The sequence below is a fragment of the Neoarius graeffei genome, chromosome 3 (genome assembly GCF_027579695.1).
Source record: "Neoarius graeffei isolate fNeoGra1 chromosome 3, fNeoGra1.pri, whole genome shotgun sequence".
Classification (NCBI taxonomy): domain Eukaryota; kingdom Metazoa; phylum Chordata; class Actinopteri; order Siluriformes; family Ariidae; genus Neoarius; species Neoarius graeffei.
Window position 1 is genome coordinate 109,300,179 of NC_083571.1, and position 15,170 is coordinate 109,315,348.

General features: G+C 42.2%; 1 protein-coding gene across 1 annotated transcript in view; it reads right to left on the reverse strand.

Annotated features, from left to right (window-relative positions):
• Window positions 1-841: 841 nt before the first annotated feature.
• Window positions 842-15,170, reverse strand: part of slc35b2 (solute carrier family 35 member B2) — a 50,846-nt gene continuing 36,517 nt past the window's right edge. The window contains exon 5 of the mRNA XM_060917873.1: window positions 842-3,568. Coding sequence (XP_060773856.1) covers window positions 2,912-3,568 — 657 coding nt within the window. The 3' untranslated portion in view covers window positions 842-2,911. The remainder of the gene's footprint in view (window positions 3,569-15,170) is intronic.

The following is a 15,170-nucleotide window of genomic DNA, read 5'->3' on the forward strand; positions in this document are numbered from 1 at the left end:
TGGCATCATTATTGAGCCGTGGTGAATGTGTATTTTTAGAGAAAGCTAGATTTTTGTTCCGAACAAACCTGTGCCTGAGGCCTTGTCAGTAAGGTCCTCTTCACAGCACCTTCTCGTCTGTGAGAAATTAAAATTAATCAGATTTAATATCAATATTTAACAAAATTACCAAGATTATCTGTACCTTTTCTGACTGAGCAGCATTTTAGTGTTAAAATGGCAGCATCTTTATTCTGACAAAAAGGTTGCAACTTCAGATTCAGCCCAATCAAGTCTCCTCGGTTTCCTGTAAATGTGAGTGAGTCAAGGAAAGGGAAGTGATATTTGGAATAACAACAGTCGTGTGTGCGCTATATAAAGCAGCATAACTAACGATCAGCACATGTCCAATATCCATTTTAAGTCTTGCGCAAATCAAAGAATGCTGCGATTACAGATCACCTGGTCCTATCTGCAAAAAAGATTTTAATTACAGAAAAATCTAGCTTATAATTCAGTAGGCACTCATGGTCTGTCGCTGAAGGAATCTCAGCACTTGATCCAAATCATCTTGCTCAAGGATAGAAAATACTAAAAGACCCTCAGGAAAACAAACAAACAAAAAAAAAAAAACATGGATTTAAATATATTTAGATTTGAAAGCAGGACGAGGTGATGATTTAATTTAATCCCTTCATTCCATGCGTAATGGCCATTAGATGATAGAGTGATTTTTTTTAAGCGCAAAAATTAAGTGAAAAGTACAATCAATTGATTGATTGCCGAGTTGTGTGATTCAGAGAAGGTATCTGCCCTCACATGAGAAGAGAGAAATATGATGGAGATGGCAAAAACACAGAAGTAGTAGTAGTGTGAGGTTTAATGACCAGTTAAAACAGCAGCCCAGGTACTAGCCCGATTTATCACATATTCAGAGGTTATCAGTCAGACAGGGTTTAAACAAATCTCAATAAGGATCATCTCAAAACTCATCACTGGGTTAAAAAAAACAAAAACAAAACAACAAAACAAACGAACAAAAAAACCACAGTGTCGATTAAAAAAAAAAAAAAAAACCATCATGTGACTTACAGCATGCGCTGGGACGGTTTGCAGCCGAGTGCGAAGCGGCTGAGATGAGGATCAGCACCTCCAAGTCCGTGGCCATGGCGCTCAGCCAGAAATGGGTGGAGTGCCTACTCCAGGTCGGGGGGGGTGCTATCTAAAGTGGAGGAGTTTAAGTATATCGGAGTTTTGTTCACGACTGAGGGTAAGGGAGGAGCGGGATTTGGACAGTCGGATCGGGCCAGCATCAGCAGCGATACGGACGCTAAACTGGTCTGTTGTGGTAAAGAGAGAGCTGAGCCAAAAGGCAAAGCTCTCAATTTACTGGTCCATCTACATTCCCACCCTCACCTATGGTCACGAGCTATGGATAGTGACGGAAAGAATGGGATCGCGGATACAAGCGGTCGAAATGCGTTTTCTCTGCAGACTGGCTGGGCTCTCCCTTAAGGTGATGATACACGGGGCAACTTTTTGGGCAATGTTGCCGAGCAATGTTGCTGGCAACGGGCAACTAGGTGAGACACAGGGCAACTTTTCAGGGCAACTAACAATGGGCAACAACAGTTAGCAACGGCAGTTTACAGTTAGCTTAAAAAAAAAACCAAAAAAATCGATGTCTTAATTTTTGCTGTGACCATTTAATCAAGCTGTCTGTTGTTTAGAGCTTTGGTGAGGTAAATTCCTCCATATAGAATATTAAAATAACTTACCGGCGTAAAAACAGATGAGGAGTCTCTTCATCTCTTCACTCCACTGACACTGAGCGGCCGCCATATTTGTTTGAAATTTCTGATCCGAACCTCACCGGAGGTCACATGACTCGATACTCGCGTTCTGATTGGCTTATCTCAAAAAGTTGCCAGAGATTATCAAAACCATTCAGAAAGAAACAATGTTGCCCAATCTCAATAGAAAAGAGTCAAAACGCAATTGCCCAGCAACACTGCCCAAAAGGTTGCCCCGTGTATCATCACCATTAGAGACGGGGTAAGAAGCTCGGTCATTCGAGAGAGACTCGGAGTAGAACCGCTGCTCCTCCACATCGAAAGGAGTCAGTTGAGGTGGTTCGGGCACCTTGTTAGGATGCCCCCTGGACGCCTCCCAAGGGAGGTTTTCTGGGCATGCCCCACCTGGAGGAGACCCCAAGATAGACCCAGGACACGCTGGAGAGATTACATCTCTCGGCTGGCCTGGGAACGCCTCGGTCTTCCCCCGGAAGAGAATGGTGGAGGTGGCCGGGGAGAGGGAAGTCTGGGCTGCTCTGCTTAGGCTGCTACCCCCACGACCCGGATCCGGATAAGCGGTAGAAGACGGATGGATGGATAGATGGATGGATGAATGAAAAAAATAAATAAAAAGGAATTGAGAATGTAATGTGGTATCACACAATCATGAAGGATTTTTAAACATTTTGTGTTTTACAAAAATGGGGTTAAAAATGATTCTTGACTCAGCCAGCTTGGTGGTCTATAAGGTTGTAATTAAAATCCATACCATAAATAAGAACGTTCACACTTATTCAGAAACAAAGACTTACAGAAATATCTTAGCACACACCCAATGGAACAAATCCAAGGATCGGGCTGCTTTCGGCAAAAACAGAAGCCACGAACAAAACACATATCCGACACACTACACAGAGTATATAACCATCCCTCCTCTTTTAGTCAGTAATCTGGTCACCCCTTTAAAAAAAAAAAATTAAAAATAAGAAAAAAAAAAAAAGACACCCCTTTCAGTACCTTTTTTTATATACAGAGTAGAAACAAAGCTTTGCGAAACACACCCAGACACACACACACACGCAAGAAAATAGAGGAAGCAAAACCACAAATAACGTGGTTGTGTTATCAATGTCCTTCATCTAGACCTTCTGTAATGGTGCCTGTGCTGCTCTCTTGCTGCTCTTTTTCACTCGGCTGCGTGCATAGACACGGAGGAAGAGTGCAAAGAACACCACGGCCACCCCCAAAATTCCCGTTGCTGAGACGGCATGGCCGTAGAGGAGGCAGGAGAGCAGGATAGCAATGGCCTGGCGCAGGGTCATAATGATGGTGAAGACGGCGGCACCGAACTGTGCGATCGTATAGAAGATGAAGAGCTGGCCACATGCGGAGCAGAGCGAGAGCAGAGCGGCGTGAGCTGCAAACTCACCGTGGCGGCCCATGAACGCCAGCGAGTCGAACAGAGCACCCGTCTCCAACAGAGAGCCCACTGTCAGGAGGCAGGAGAACAGGTTCACGCCGAACATCATCTGCACCGAGGACATTTTGTAGTGGAAAAGCTTGTCCTGCCAGTTGGAGGTGAAGCTGTCGAACATGATGTAACCGGCCAGAAGGATGACGCCGGAGAAAGTCGTGATGGTTGCGTGCTTGGTACTGCTCGAGCTCGACAAAAGGAACATACTCACACCTACTGAGATGAGCACAGCTGTAAAATATTCCCAGTATTCATAGCTCTTGTGTGACACCAGCTTGCCCATCAGCATCACAGGGATGACTTTAGAGGCTTTGGCTAACACCTGAAAACATCAGGGAAAAAAAAAAAAAAAAAAGCTCATTTTGAGTACAGTATGTCTTTATAACTTTGTTACAGAGTTCTACAACCCCGATTCCAAAAAAGTTGGGACAAAGTACAAATTGTAAATAAAAACGGAATGCAATAATTTACAAATCTCAAAAACTGATATTGTATTCACAATAGAACATAGACAACTTATCAAATGTCGAAAGTGAGACATTTTGAAATTTCATGCCAAATATTGGCTCATTTGAAATTTCATGACAGCAACACATCTCAAAAAAGTTGGGACAGGGGCAATAAGAGGCTGGAAAAGTTAAAGGTACAAAAAAGGAACAGCTGGAGGACCAAATTGCAACTCATTAGGTCAATTGGCAATAGGTCATTAACATGACTGGGTATAAAAAGAGCATCTTGGAGTGGCAGCGGCTCTCAGAAGTAAAGATGGGAAGAGAATGACCAATCCCCCTAATTCTGCACCAACAAATAGTGGAGCAATATCAGAAAGGAGTTCGACAGTGTAAAATTGCAAAGAGTTTGAACATATCATCATATACAGTGCATAATATCATCAAAAGATTCAGAGAATCTGGAAGAATCTCTGTGCGTAAGGGTCAAGGCCGGAAAACCATACTGGGTGCCCGTGATCTTCGGGCCCTTAGACGGCACTGCATCACATACAGGCATGCTTCTGTATTGGAAATCACAAAATGGGCTCAGGAATATTTCCAGAGAACATTATCTGTGAACACAATTCACCGTGCCATCCGCCGTTGCCAGCTAAAACTCTATAGTTCAAAGAAGAAGCCGTATCTAAACATGATCCAGAAGCGCAGACGACATCTCTGGGCCAAGGCTCATTTAAAATGGACTGTGGCAAAGTGGAAAACTGTTCTGTGGTCAGACAAATCAAAATTTGAAGTTCTTTATGGAAATCAGGGACGCCGTGTCATTCGGACTAAAGAGGAGAAGAACGACCCAAGTTGTTATCAGCGCTCAGTTCAGAAGCCTGCACCTCTGATGGTATGGGGTTGCATTAGTGCATGTGGCATGGGCAGCTTACACATCTGGATAGACACCATCAATGCTGAAAGGTACATCCAGGTTCTAGAGCAACATATGCTCCCATCCAGACGACGTCTCTTTCAGGGAAGACCTTGCATTTTCCAACATGACAATGCCAAACCACATACTGCATCAATTACAGCATCATGGCTGCGTAGAAGAAGGGTCCGGGTACTGAACTGGCCAGCCTGCAGTCCAGATCTTTCACCCATAGAAAACATTTGGCGCATCATAAAACAGAAGATACGACAAAAAAAGACCTAAGACAGTTGAGCAACTAGAATCCTACATCAGACAAGAATGGGTTAACATTCCTATCCCTAAACTTGAGCAACTTGTCTCCTCAGTCCCCAGACGTTTACAGACTGTTGTAAAGAGAAAAGGGGATGTCTCACAGTGGTAAACATGGCCTTGTCCCAACTTTGAGATGTGTTGTCATGAAATTTAAAATCACCTAATTTTTCTCTTTAAAAATGATACATTTTCTCAGTTTAAACATTTGCTATGTCATCTATGTTCTATTCTGAATAAAATATGGAATTTTGAAACTTCCACATCATTGCATTCCGTTTTTATTTACAATTTGTACTTGTCCCAACTTTTTTGGAATCGGGGTTGTATTTTATACGACTTCTACATTATCCAGTGGGGGGGGGGAATAAATAAATAATAATAAAAAAAATAACAATAATGTGTTTGAGCAGCATATTCCACAAGAGAGCAATTTTCAGATTAAAAAGGAAAACATAATGAAGGCTACTGGGTTTTGGTGTAAAATGAAGGCATGAGTGTGACAGTCAAAGTGTCCAGAAGAACTGTGGCTGGTTCTGTAAGATGCTCAGTAAAACCTGCAGCTCATTTCCGCATAAAACTGCACTCATTGTACCTCAGACTACTATTTTTTTTTTTAAAGCAAAAGCGTCATCTCACACCGAATATTCGCAGTTTCATTTACTATGGCTCACTGCTTACTGTTTATAGTATTTTTTTAAATGTTGAAACATTTCATTTCATCATTTTTAAGCCATTTCTGGTCTCCGGCATTTCTTTATGTGCTTTAGACTTTTACACAGTACTGTTTATTAGAGCTCCAGACAAGCAAAAGACTGAAGCAACTGACTCAGTGGCTCATACACGCTACAAATATCTGCTGTAGACTTTCATCATTTAAGTTTTTTCTTTAAGATACATAACAGAATTGAAATAAAATCAAATCTGCCTCAATAGATTAAAAAAAAAAAAAGTCTTACATTGTCTATAATATACTGTGACCTTTTAACTTTACATTTCTGAGACACCTCGCTTATTTAACAGTCCAAGCAAGTGATTCTCAAAAACTTTTTGAAACCAGGGACCCCGGTTATGCTTCATGGACCCCTTGGGGTCTCCAGATCCCATTTTGAGAACCAGTTTTCTAAATTAGCAAGCTAAACTAGCAAATCAGGCTTGTAGTACTTGAGTCCGACTCGTGCATTAATTGCAATCGGACTCGTAAATTGGAGACGAGGACTCGGATTTTTTCTTTATTTTTTGTAACATGCCATAATAATTTGGCATAAGAGATTTATATCTACATTAATTTTTGTACCAATTTCTTGCAAGAGAACGCACATTCACCTGTTCATACGTCATGTTCAGGAACAAAACTAACATTAATGCCTGGGTGCGAGTATAAAATTTTTAAAAACCTGAAAAGTCAGATGTGCATGGCGCAGCCATGCAGGGGGGTTACAAGGGTGGGGTGGGGGGGGTGAGCCCCCCCTTAGGGCTCGAAAAAAAATTTAAATTACAAGTTAAAATGGTAGTCTCTCATGCAATCTCATGCAAACGTTTATAATATTAATAGTTATATGATTTGCATATTCACATCAAGTGTTTAATACATTTCATCAATTCATCTGAAATATTTCAAGTACAAGGCTTGATATTTCAAAACATCTAGCAACTACTAATTTAAATGTTGAAACAAGCATTTTTAATATGCTTTTGCTGTGATACCTTTTTTACAATATATACACAGCTTGAGTTAAAATAAGGGGCCGCATGTCTTGATGTCCTCAGAAACTCCTGGATTTTAGCAAATAACAAGATTCAGCTTTTTCCATACACAAAAATATCTATATTTTATAATCCATTACTGACTACAAATGAGTTTTCAACCTAACAACCACATTAGAAAAGATGATAAAGCTAACAAACTTATGGCCCTTTTCCACTACCCTTTTTCAGCTCACTTCAGCTCACTTCAGCCCGACACGGCTCGCGTTTCGACTGCCAAAAACCAGCACGACTCAGCTCGTTTCAGCCCTGCTTAGCCCCTAAAACTCGCACCGTTTTGGGGTAGGGCTGAAGCGAGCCAAACCGTGCTGACTGAGGCTGGGGGCGTGAGCAGACACTCCCCTGTGCACTGATTGGTGAGGAGGAGTGTCCTCACATGCCCACACACGCCCCGCGAGCGCGCTGGGATCTGTAAACACCGCAAACCCGGAAGAAGAAGAATTACGAGAATTTCTGAAGCCTTATGCGCCTCGCCTCATCTATACACTCTTGCCAGTATCTGTTGGCGTTGTCAAGCCACAGCACCAAGACCAGCAACACTAACGACTCCATGTCCTCCATGTTTATTGTTTACTATTCGGGTCGTGAGACTACCGCTGAAAAGCTCACTGAATCAGTGACATACAGAGCATCGTGCACGAGTTCGCGGAGCGCAAGGCTCGTCGTATGCCCTTCAAATAATGCGCGCAGTAGGCTATTGATGTTTTATTATGAGCCATGTACAGTATGTCGCCGAATGTTTTTTTGTTTCTGAGTTACATGTTCGTTTGAAGGACTTAATGTACAAAATAACATAGTTGCACCCCGGAGTGTTGAAATTGGTAAACACAGTGCATTCAGTGAGGTTTGCACCGCCCTCCTTTTATTTCTGACTCTTCCTGTCACCACTCTGAGCGCTCATTCGTATGCCCTTCAAATAATGTGCGCAGTATAGGCTATTGATGTTTTATTATGAGCCATGTACAGTATCCTAATGTTTTTTGTTTCTGAGTTACATGTTCGTTTGAAGGACTTGATGTACTAAATAACATAGTTGCACCCGGTAGTGTTGAAATTGGTAAACACCGCAGTTGCGGACATTTTGTAGCCTAAAATGATGTTATGATAAGCTTTAATAAAGGGCCCGGTCATTTGCCCCGCCCCCGGCAAGGCTCTGACTTGTTCCGCCACTGTCACTGATGTCACTGTTTGCGCTGCTTAACGACATCACATGACGTCCACCCACTTTCGCTAACTCCACCCAATGTGTCCACCCACTTCCAGCCAGCACGGTTCAGCGCGGTTGTAGTCGAAATGCAACTCCAACAGCCCCGCTCAGCTCGACTCAGCTCGACTCGGCACGGCACAGCTCAGCCGCGTTTGTAGTGGAAAAGCGGCAATATTTCAAGACCTACCTTACTTTTATTTAATAATTGAAAGGGAATCAAATGTAAAAAAAAAAAAAAAAAGTTTATAAAAGCAGATACGTGCGTGAAACATGATATCACACATGTATAACACCGTGAAACAACGGGCTAGTCAGGACCGCTCGTCAGTGAGCGGCGTACAAATTGAATGTGGTTTATGGCGAAGACGAGATGAAAAGATTTGTCTCGTGCAGAGACTGTACCGCGGTAACCCGGTAATACGCTGAGTGTGAGACAGTGAGAGGGCCACCCCTATACCCCCCCCTGAAAATCTCAACGGATTTACACGATTTGGAAAAATGACTTTTTCAGAACCAAAAAAACCGGAGCTTCCGGCACATGCCAGAAAACTTGCACCCATGTTAATGGCGCTAAAATGCCTGGACAGAACGCCCCTAGGATTGTCCGCTTTGCTTATACAAACTTCTCGTGCAGTGGGGGGAGGAAAAAAAAAAAAAGTGCTGCTACGTGTTCGATATGTAGAAGAACTATCGAGGAAACGACGGGGACAACCTCAAACTTCAATAGTCATTTGGCGAGACACCACCCAGAGAAGGAAGTGACACGCTATGTTCACTGCGCTGTTGATAGTGGGCGGGGCTTGCTGAGCGATGAACTAGCATTTTGTCTGTAGCCTGTTAACTAAAATGGGGCAGTTGAGCAGAAACATTAGTCCGACACAGCAGCAGAGACGCTTTCACATAAAGGCTGCAACAGACACCGTCACATGGTGCGGGTGGAGTCTTGTTCTCGGACTTAACTCGAAATTTTCTTTAATATGACTTGGGCGGGCGGCACGGTGGTGTAGTGGTTAGCACTGTCGCCTCACAGCAAGAAGGTCCGGGTTCGAGCCCTGTGGCCGGCGAGGGTCTTTCTGTGTGGAGTTTGCATGTTCTCCCCGTGTCCGCGTGGGTTTCCTCCGGGTGCTCCGGTTTCCCCACAGTCCAAAGACATGCAGGTTAGGTTAACTGGTGACTCTAAATTGACCGTAGGTGTGAATGTGAAGGTGTGTGAATGGTTGTCTGTGTCTATGTGTCAGCCCTGTGATGACCTGGCGACTTGTCCAGGGTGTACCCCGCCTTTCGCCCGTAGTCAGCTGGGATAGGCTCCAGCTTGCCTGCGACCCTGTAGAACAGGATAAAGCGGCTAGAGATGAGATGACTTGGGCTTGAACACTGGGGACTCGAGACTGGACTCGGACTCAAGGTTTCGTGACTCGACTACAATACGGGTAGCAATATAAATATTTGTAGAGAAAATTAGGTAACTTAGGATCAAGAATGTATCTGTAGACCTCAGAAGGCGTGTCCAAGTCCATAGGTGAAAATAAGAACGGCTCTGAACGGTTACGGATAGAAACATGGGCATATTTTAGAATTCACTCTTCATGAAGGAAGAATCCTTTGGCATCCATAAATGATCATAATTTTCACTGCTAAGGCCAAAAAAAAAAAAAAAAGTGTGTTTCCGGTAACATGAAATACTAAAATAAGGTCGGTAGGTAGGAAAATTTTTTTTTTCTTAATTTTATTTTGTTCAAAAAAATTAACACAAGTAAACATCTTACAAAATAGTATTTTGGCACAGAATCCTTTATACCACACATCATAATAAAATAAGTGTTTTAAATCTTTAAACGAATAAAAAAAATATATATATATATATATCGCGAGAGTTCGAGTTATGATCTACGGAAGCGATATTTCATGATATTTTCATGTAATAACGTGAAAACACCTCATCAAGAAATAACGTGAAAATAACGTCCTCGGCTAGGCTACTTCCATTAAAAGCAGACGGCCTAGTCTAGCCTACTGTAGAACTTGGGTCGAGCAAAAACACCGAGCAAAAACATGGCTGAATCCTGAATGACTCCTATTTGTATAAATAGGGGACTACATAGGCGGCAAAATGTAGTGTTTTTCCCTGCCATGGAAGTGCACTTGTATACTGAAAAGGAAGCAATTTGCATTACAGCCTTGAATGAGGATTCAAAATGGCGGCTCGGCTCAGTTTTCCCTTCCTCCTTCAGTATACAAGTGCGCTTCCATGTTTATGCAGGAGGGCTGATAGAAGTGGCGAAACATTTTACTTTTTATCGTTTCTTTCACAACTTGAATGCGTTGAAACAAAAAATGACAAACTAACGCCGCTTACACTAAAATATCGAGGGAAATTTGTAATAAAAACTTTACGGTCGGCAATTTCGACGCGGAAATTCTCGATCGGTCGGGTTACCGGAAACACGCCATTTTTTTTATTTGGCCTAACCTTAGCCAAGAGGCTACGATGAGCTTGTTCAAAACTTCAACAATTAGTGTCCTCAGGTCCCAAGCGCTTACTGAGTGTTAAAAGACAAGGTGATGCAACACAGTGGTAAATACGCTCCTGTCCCAACTGGATTGTGTTGCAGGCATCAAATTCAGAATGACTGTATATTTACCAAAAAAAAAAAAAAGACGTTTGAATTTCAACATTAAAATATCTTGCCTTTGTATTCAACTGAGAAGGATTTGCAAATCATTGCATTCTGTTTTTATTTACGTTACACAGCATTCCAACTTTTTTGGAATCGGGGTTGTATGACGGATGTCTGAATTTACATTAAGACACACCTCAATCAGCTTAACCTTCAGTGCCTGAAATAACTGAGAAATTATTTTGCTGTGCACAGTTTACCACTGACTGCAATTTAAAAAAAAAAAAAAAATAATAATTCCAATTGCAGCTTTTTTGTCTTTAAAAGCACAACGTTTTAAGTAAAAAGCTCAATAATTAATAGTGTGTGAAACGTGAATGCATCACTTATTATAATTTAAAGTGTAGAAAATCCGCAGAGCCGAACGATCAGTTTGCATCTTACTGGCATTTATTATAAAATGTGGCTGATAATTAAAGTTAGACGGCCTTTCGATTTCATAAAAATCGGTGAAATTTAGTTCCGTCTGAAATTTGGTCACTGCAATGCATGTTTATTTCTGTAATATCTAGAAGGAAGGGAAACAACAACTAACCAACCAGGTCATTCTGTGGCTGGGAAGTTATTTAATTTCAGGGGATTCCCTAGCAAATAATGTACATGAAATCGCTCACGTCACGCAATTACGCAGACAGAGGAAGTCCATGTGAGCATGTGCACGCTTACCTTGACCGTGCACTGACAGTTCCGTCATTCTGTCGCTAAACGAACAGCTGATCACACCGAGGTGCTCGCTGAGCGCCGATATTTATTAGTTTGGTCCTGCGTTTCCTTTCCTTCATATGTAACTGTGGCAGCGGGGGCGTGGTCAAGCGCCGGTCTGTGACAGGAGGGCGGAGTCAGGGAAGGTAAGTGGCAGAATCACTACACCTGATGTCAATTAACCTGTGTTTGTGTGTCTTCCCAGTGACCGCGCCCTATATAAAGAGAGAGAGCAGAGGAAGAGAGCTCTCTCCTGAACCAGACACTTGGGTGTGTGTATATATGTATGGAAGAGTGTGTTTTTGCATCTGAAAAGAGCAAAATAAAAAGAGTTATGGAACTTTATTCTGGCCTGCCGTCTTTCTGTGCTCCTCCCCCTCCTACGAACTTCCACAGTGGTGCTGAAACGCCCATCGATCTTCTTGCTGCGCCAGCACCAGGGCCTCGAACCGGCGCTCTTGCTCCTTCCGGAGGGTGACTAGCACCTGGTGCTGGCTCTGCTGGGCCGTGGCGAGGGCGTGGACCAGGTCTGCGAAGGGGGAGGACTCCATGGGGCTGTTCTGTTCCTGTGCTCCGTCCCGGGTTTCGGCACCACTGTGGAAGTTCATAGGAGGGGGAGGAGCACAGAAAGATGGCAGGCCAGAATAAAGTTCCATAACTCTTTTTATTTTGCTCTTTTCAGATGCAAAAACACTCTCTTCCATACATACATATACACACACATACACACACACCCAAGTATCTGGTTCAGGAGAGAGCTCTCTTCCTCTGCTCGCTCTCCCTTTATATAGGGCACGGTCACTGGGAAGACACACAAACACAGGTTAATTGACATCAGGTGTAGTGATTTTGCCACTTACCTTCCCTGACTCCGCCCTCCTGTCACAGACTGGCGCTTGACCACACCCCCGCTGCCACAGTAACATAACGTCTTTTCTTCTCGCTTTCTTTCCGTTACTGTAGTCGGTCTTTCACGTTTTCATTCGCACACTCACGTCTGACGTTTTTCTCTCCTGTTTCAAATTTGTATCCCACAATGCCTTGCGTGAACAGGGAAAGCACACCACGTCATGCTTGACGTAGTCTTTTGTATTGAGTCACGGTGAAGCAGAAAAAAAAATAGCGGAGAATTTAGGGCCACATGGCCCTAAATTCATTAATTGCTCCGTTTAAAAAAACAAAAAAGAATAAAATTGGAAGTCTGTGATTCAAATTCAGTAGCTTTCGGTTCAATAAAACAAATAATTAGGTATCATGGGAAAAAAAAATTTTTATGACCTACATTTGAAAAATCTGAAAGGCAGTCTAGCTTTAAACACAAGCTAATTAACACAGCACAGGATAATTATTTTAGCTCGTTTCTTGTGTTCACAGAATCAAAGATAGGCTAGGGAAAGTCCGATCAGACATATTTAGATCCGACTATTTCCTTAACAACAGGAGTAATTTGCATGTAACTACACAAATTTGGCAAGGTGCTTGCATTACTTCAACAAGCTGTTGGAAACATTACTTTAGGACACGTTGGCATGATCGCGTCAGAGCCGTCATCAGTGCATTCATGCTGCGAATTTCCCGTTTTACCACGTCAAAGACACTCAAAAGACGAATGAAGTACACGTGTCATGCTTGTGAAATTAAGCCATTCAAGAAGACAATGAAGTACATTCCTTGTGGAACTATTTTAGACGACCTGTGCTTTGTAACTTGGTGCATTAACATGCTGGAAGTTGCTGTTAGAAGATAGTCAGGTTCATAAGTATTTGGACTTTTTTTTGTAATTTTGCCTCTGTATACCACGACCACAAAGAATTTGAAATGAAGCAAATCAAGATCGGATCGAAGCGTAGAATTTCAGCTCTAATTCAAGGCATTTAGCAAAAATATCACATTAATAATTTAGGAATTCCAGCCATTTTTACAAAGTCCTATTTTCACAGGCTCAAATATAACTGGATAATTGACTGAAGCGGTTTCATGGCCCGTTTCCTCGTTATTCCAGGGCAAATTAAGGAGATAAAAGGTCTGGAGTTGATTCCAAGTGTTTAAATTGCTTTTGGCAACTTTCGTGGAAAGTTCATGTAAATAATTTGCTTTCAAGTATTTACAAGAGTGCTCAGAGTACAATATCCCCCGCTGGCAACTCTGCCATAACTCTGGTAAAATGCGACTGAATTGAACAAAATTGCAATATGCGTATTACCGACATACAACAAAGAATCCTTCCAGGTTTCATGAAATTCCTCCAAAATTTCTGAGAGGAGTTGATTTCAGAAGCTGAGTACCCTTCCTGGGATGGACGGACATCGCCACGACATAATCCCCTTTCGGGCCTTTTGGCCAGCCGGGGATAAAAATTGTAAGCGAAGTTGATTTCAGAAAGCAAGCACACTTTGGCAATTTCATCAAAGTACAAGTTTGTTAATAATCGAGGGCATAACTCTGGGAAAATTTGCCCAAATTAAACGAAATTTCAATCTGTGTATAACTGTCAAAGAACAAAGCTTTCTGCCAAGTTTGGTGAAAGTCCTCCACAAATTGTGAGAGGAGCTGATTTCAGAAGAAAGTACACCCTCATGAAATTGTCCAAGTTATTTAATCAAGGGTCAAAACTGGGAAAATTTTCACAAACGAAATTAAATCGCAATATGCGTATTACCGTCATACAACAAGGCCTTTTGCCAAGCTTCGAGAAATTCGTCCAAAAATTGTAAGAGGAGTTGATTTCAGAAGGTGGTGAGTACCCGTCCGTCCGTCCCAGGAAATCGCCACGACCTAATCCCCCTTCAAGCCTTTCAGCCAGCGGGGGATAAAAATTGTAAGGGAAGTTGATTTCAGAAAGCAATCACACCTTGATGAAACTGCCAAAGTACAAGTTTGTTAATAATCGAGGGCATAACTCTGGGAAAATTTGCCCAAATTAAACGGAATTTCAATAAGCGTATAACCGTCATATAACAAAGCCTTCTGCCAAGTTTGGTGAAATTCCTCCACAAATTGTGAGAGAAGTTGATTTCAGAAGAACGTACACCCTCGTGAAATTGTCAAAGTTATTTAATCAAGGGTCAAAACTCTGGAAAAATTTTCACAAACGAAATTAAATCGCAATATGCGTATTACCGTCATATAACAAGACCTTTTGCCAAGCTTCGAGAAATTCGTCCAAAAATTGTGAGAGGAGTTGATGTCCGAAGGCGAGCCACCTTCATGAAATTGTCAAAGTACAAGGTTGTTAATCAAGGGCTGTAACTCTGGTAAAATGCGACCGAATTTAACGAAATTACAATATGTGTATTACCAACATATAACAATGCCTCTTGTCAAGTTTCGTGAAATTCCTCCAAAACTTGAGAGAGGAGTTGATTTCAGAAGGTGAGCACCCTTCCCAGGACAGACATCATCAAGACATAATCCCCCTTCGGGCCTTTTGGCCAGCGGGAGATAATAAAAACATTATTTTGTTTATATTAGTGTGTCCAATTACTTTTGAGCCTATGAAAATGGAGGTACTATATGTCAAAATGGCTGATGCAATAAATTTTGTTAAATGCCTTGAATTAAAGCTGAAAGTCTACACTTCAATCACATCTTGACTGTAACATTTCGAATCCAGTGTGGTGGTGTACAGAGACTAAATTACAAAAATTGTGTCACTGTCCAAATACCTGTGGACCTGACCTATGACCTATGGTCATAAGTGGATGCACAAATGGCCAGCAAGAATACGCAGATAGACCGTGGTGTACAACTGATGCTAGATTGGTACTAAGGAGCACCGTCACCGGCAGCCTGAAATGTTTTTACAAGGCAGATTGAGTGCATGGACTCATGCTGCTGAAACCAAATTGAGACCCCTCCGGCTGCCTGGTGCAGAATAAATCCAGATTCATCAG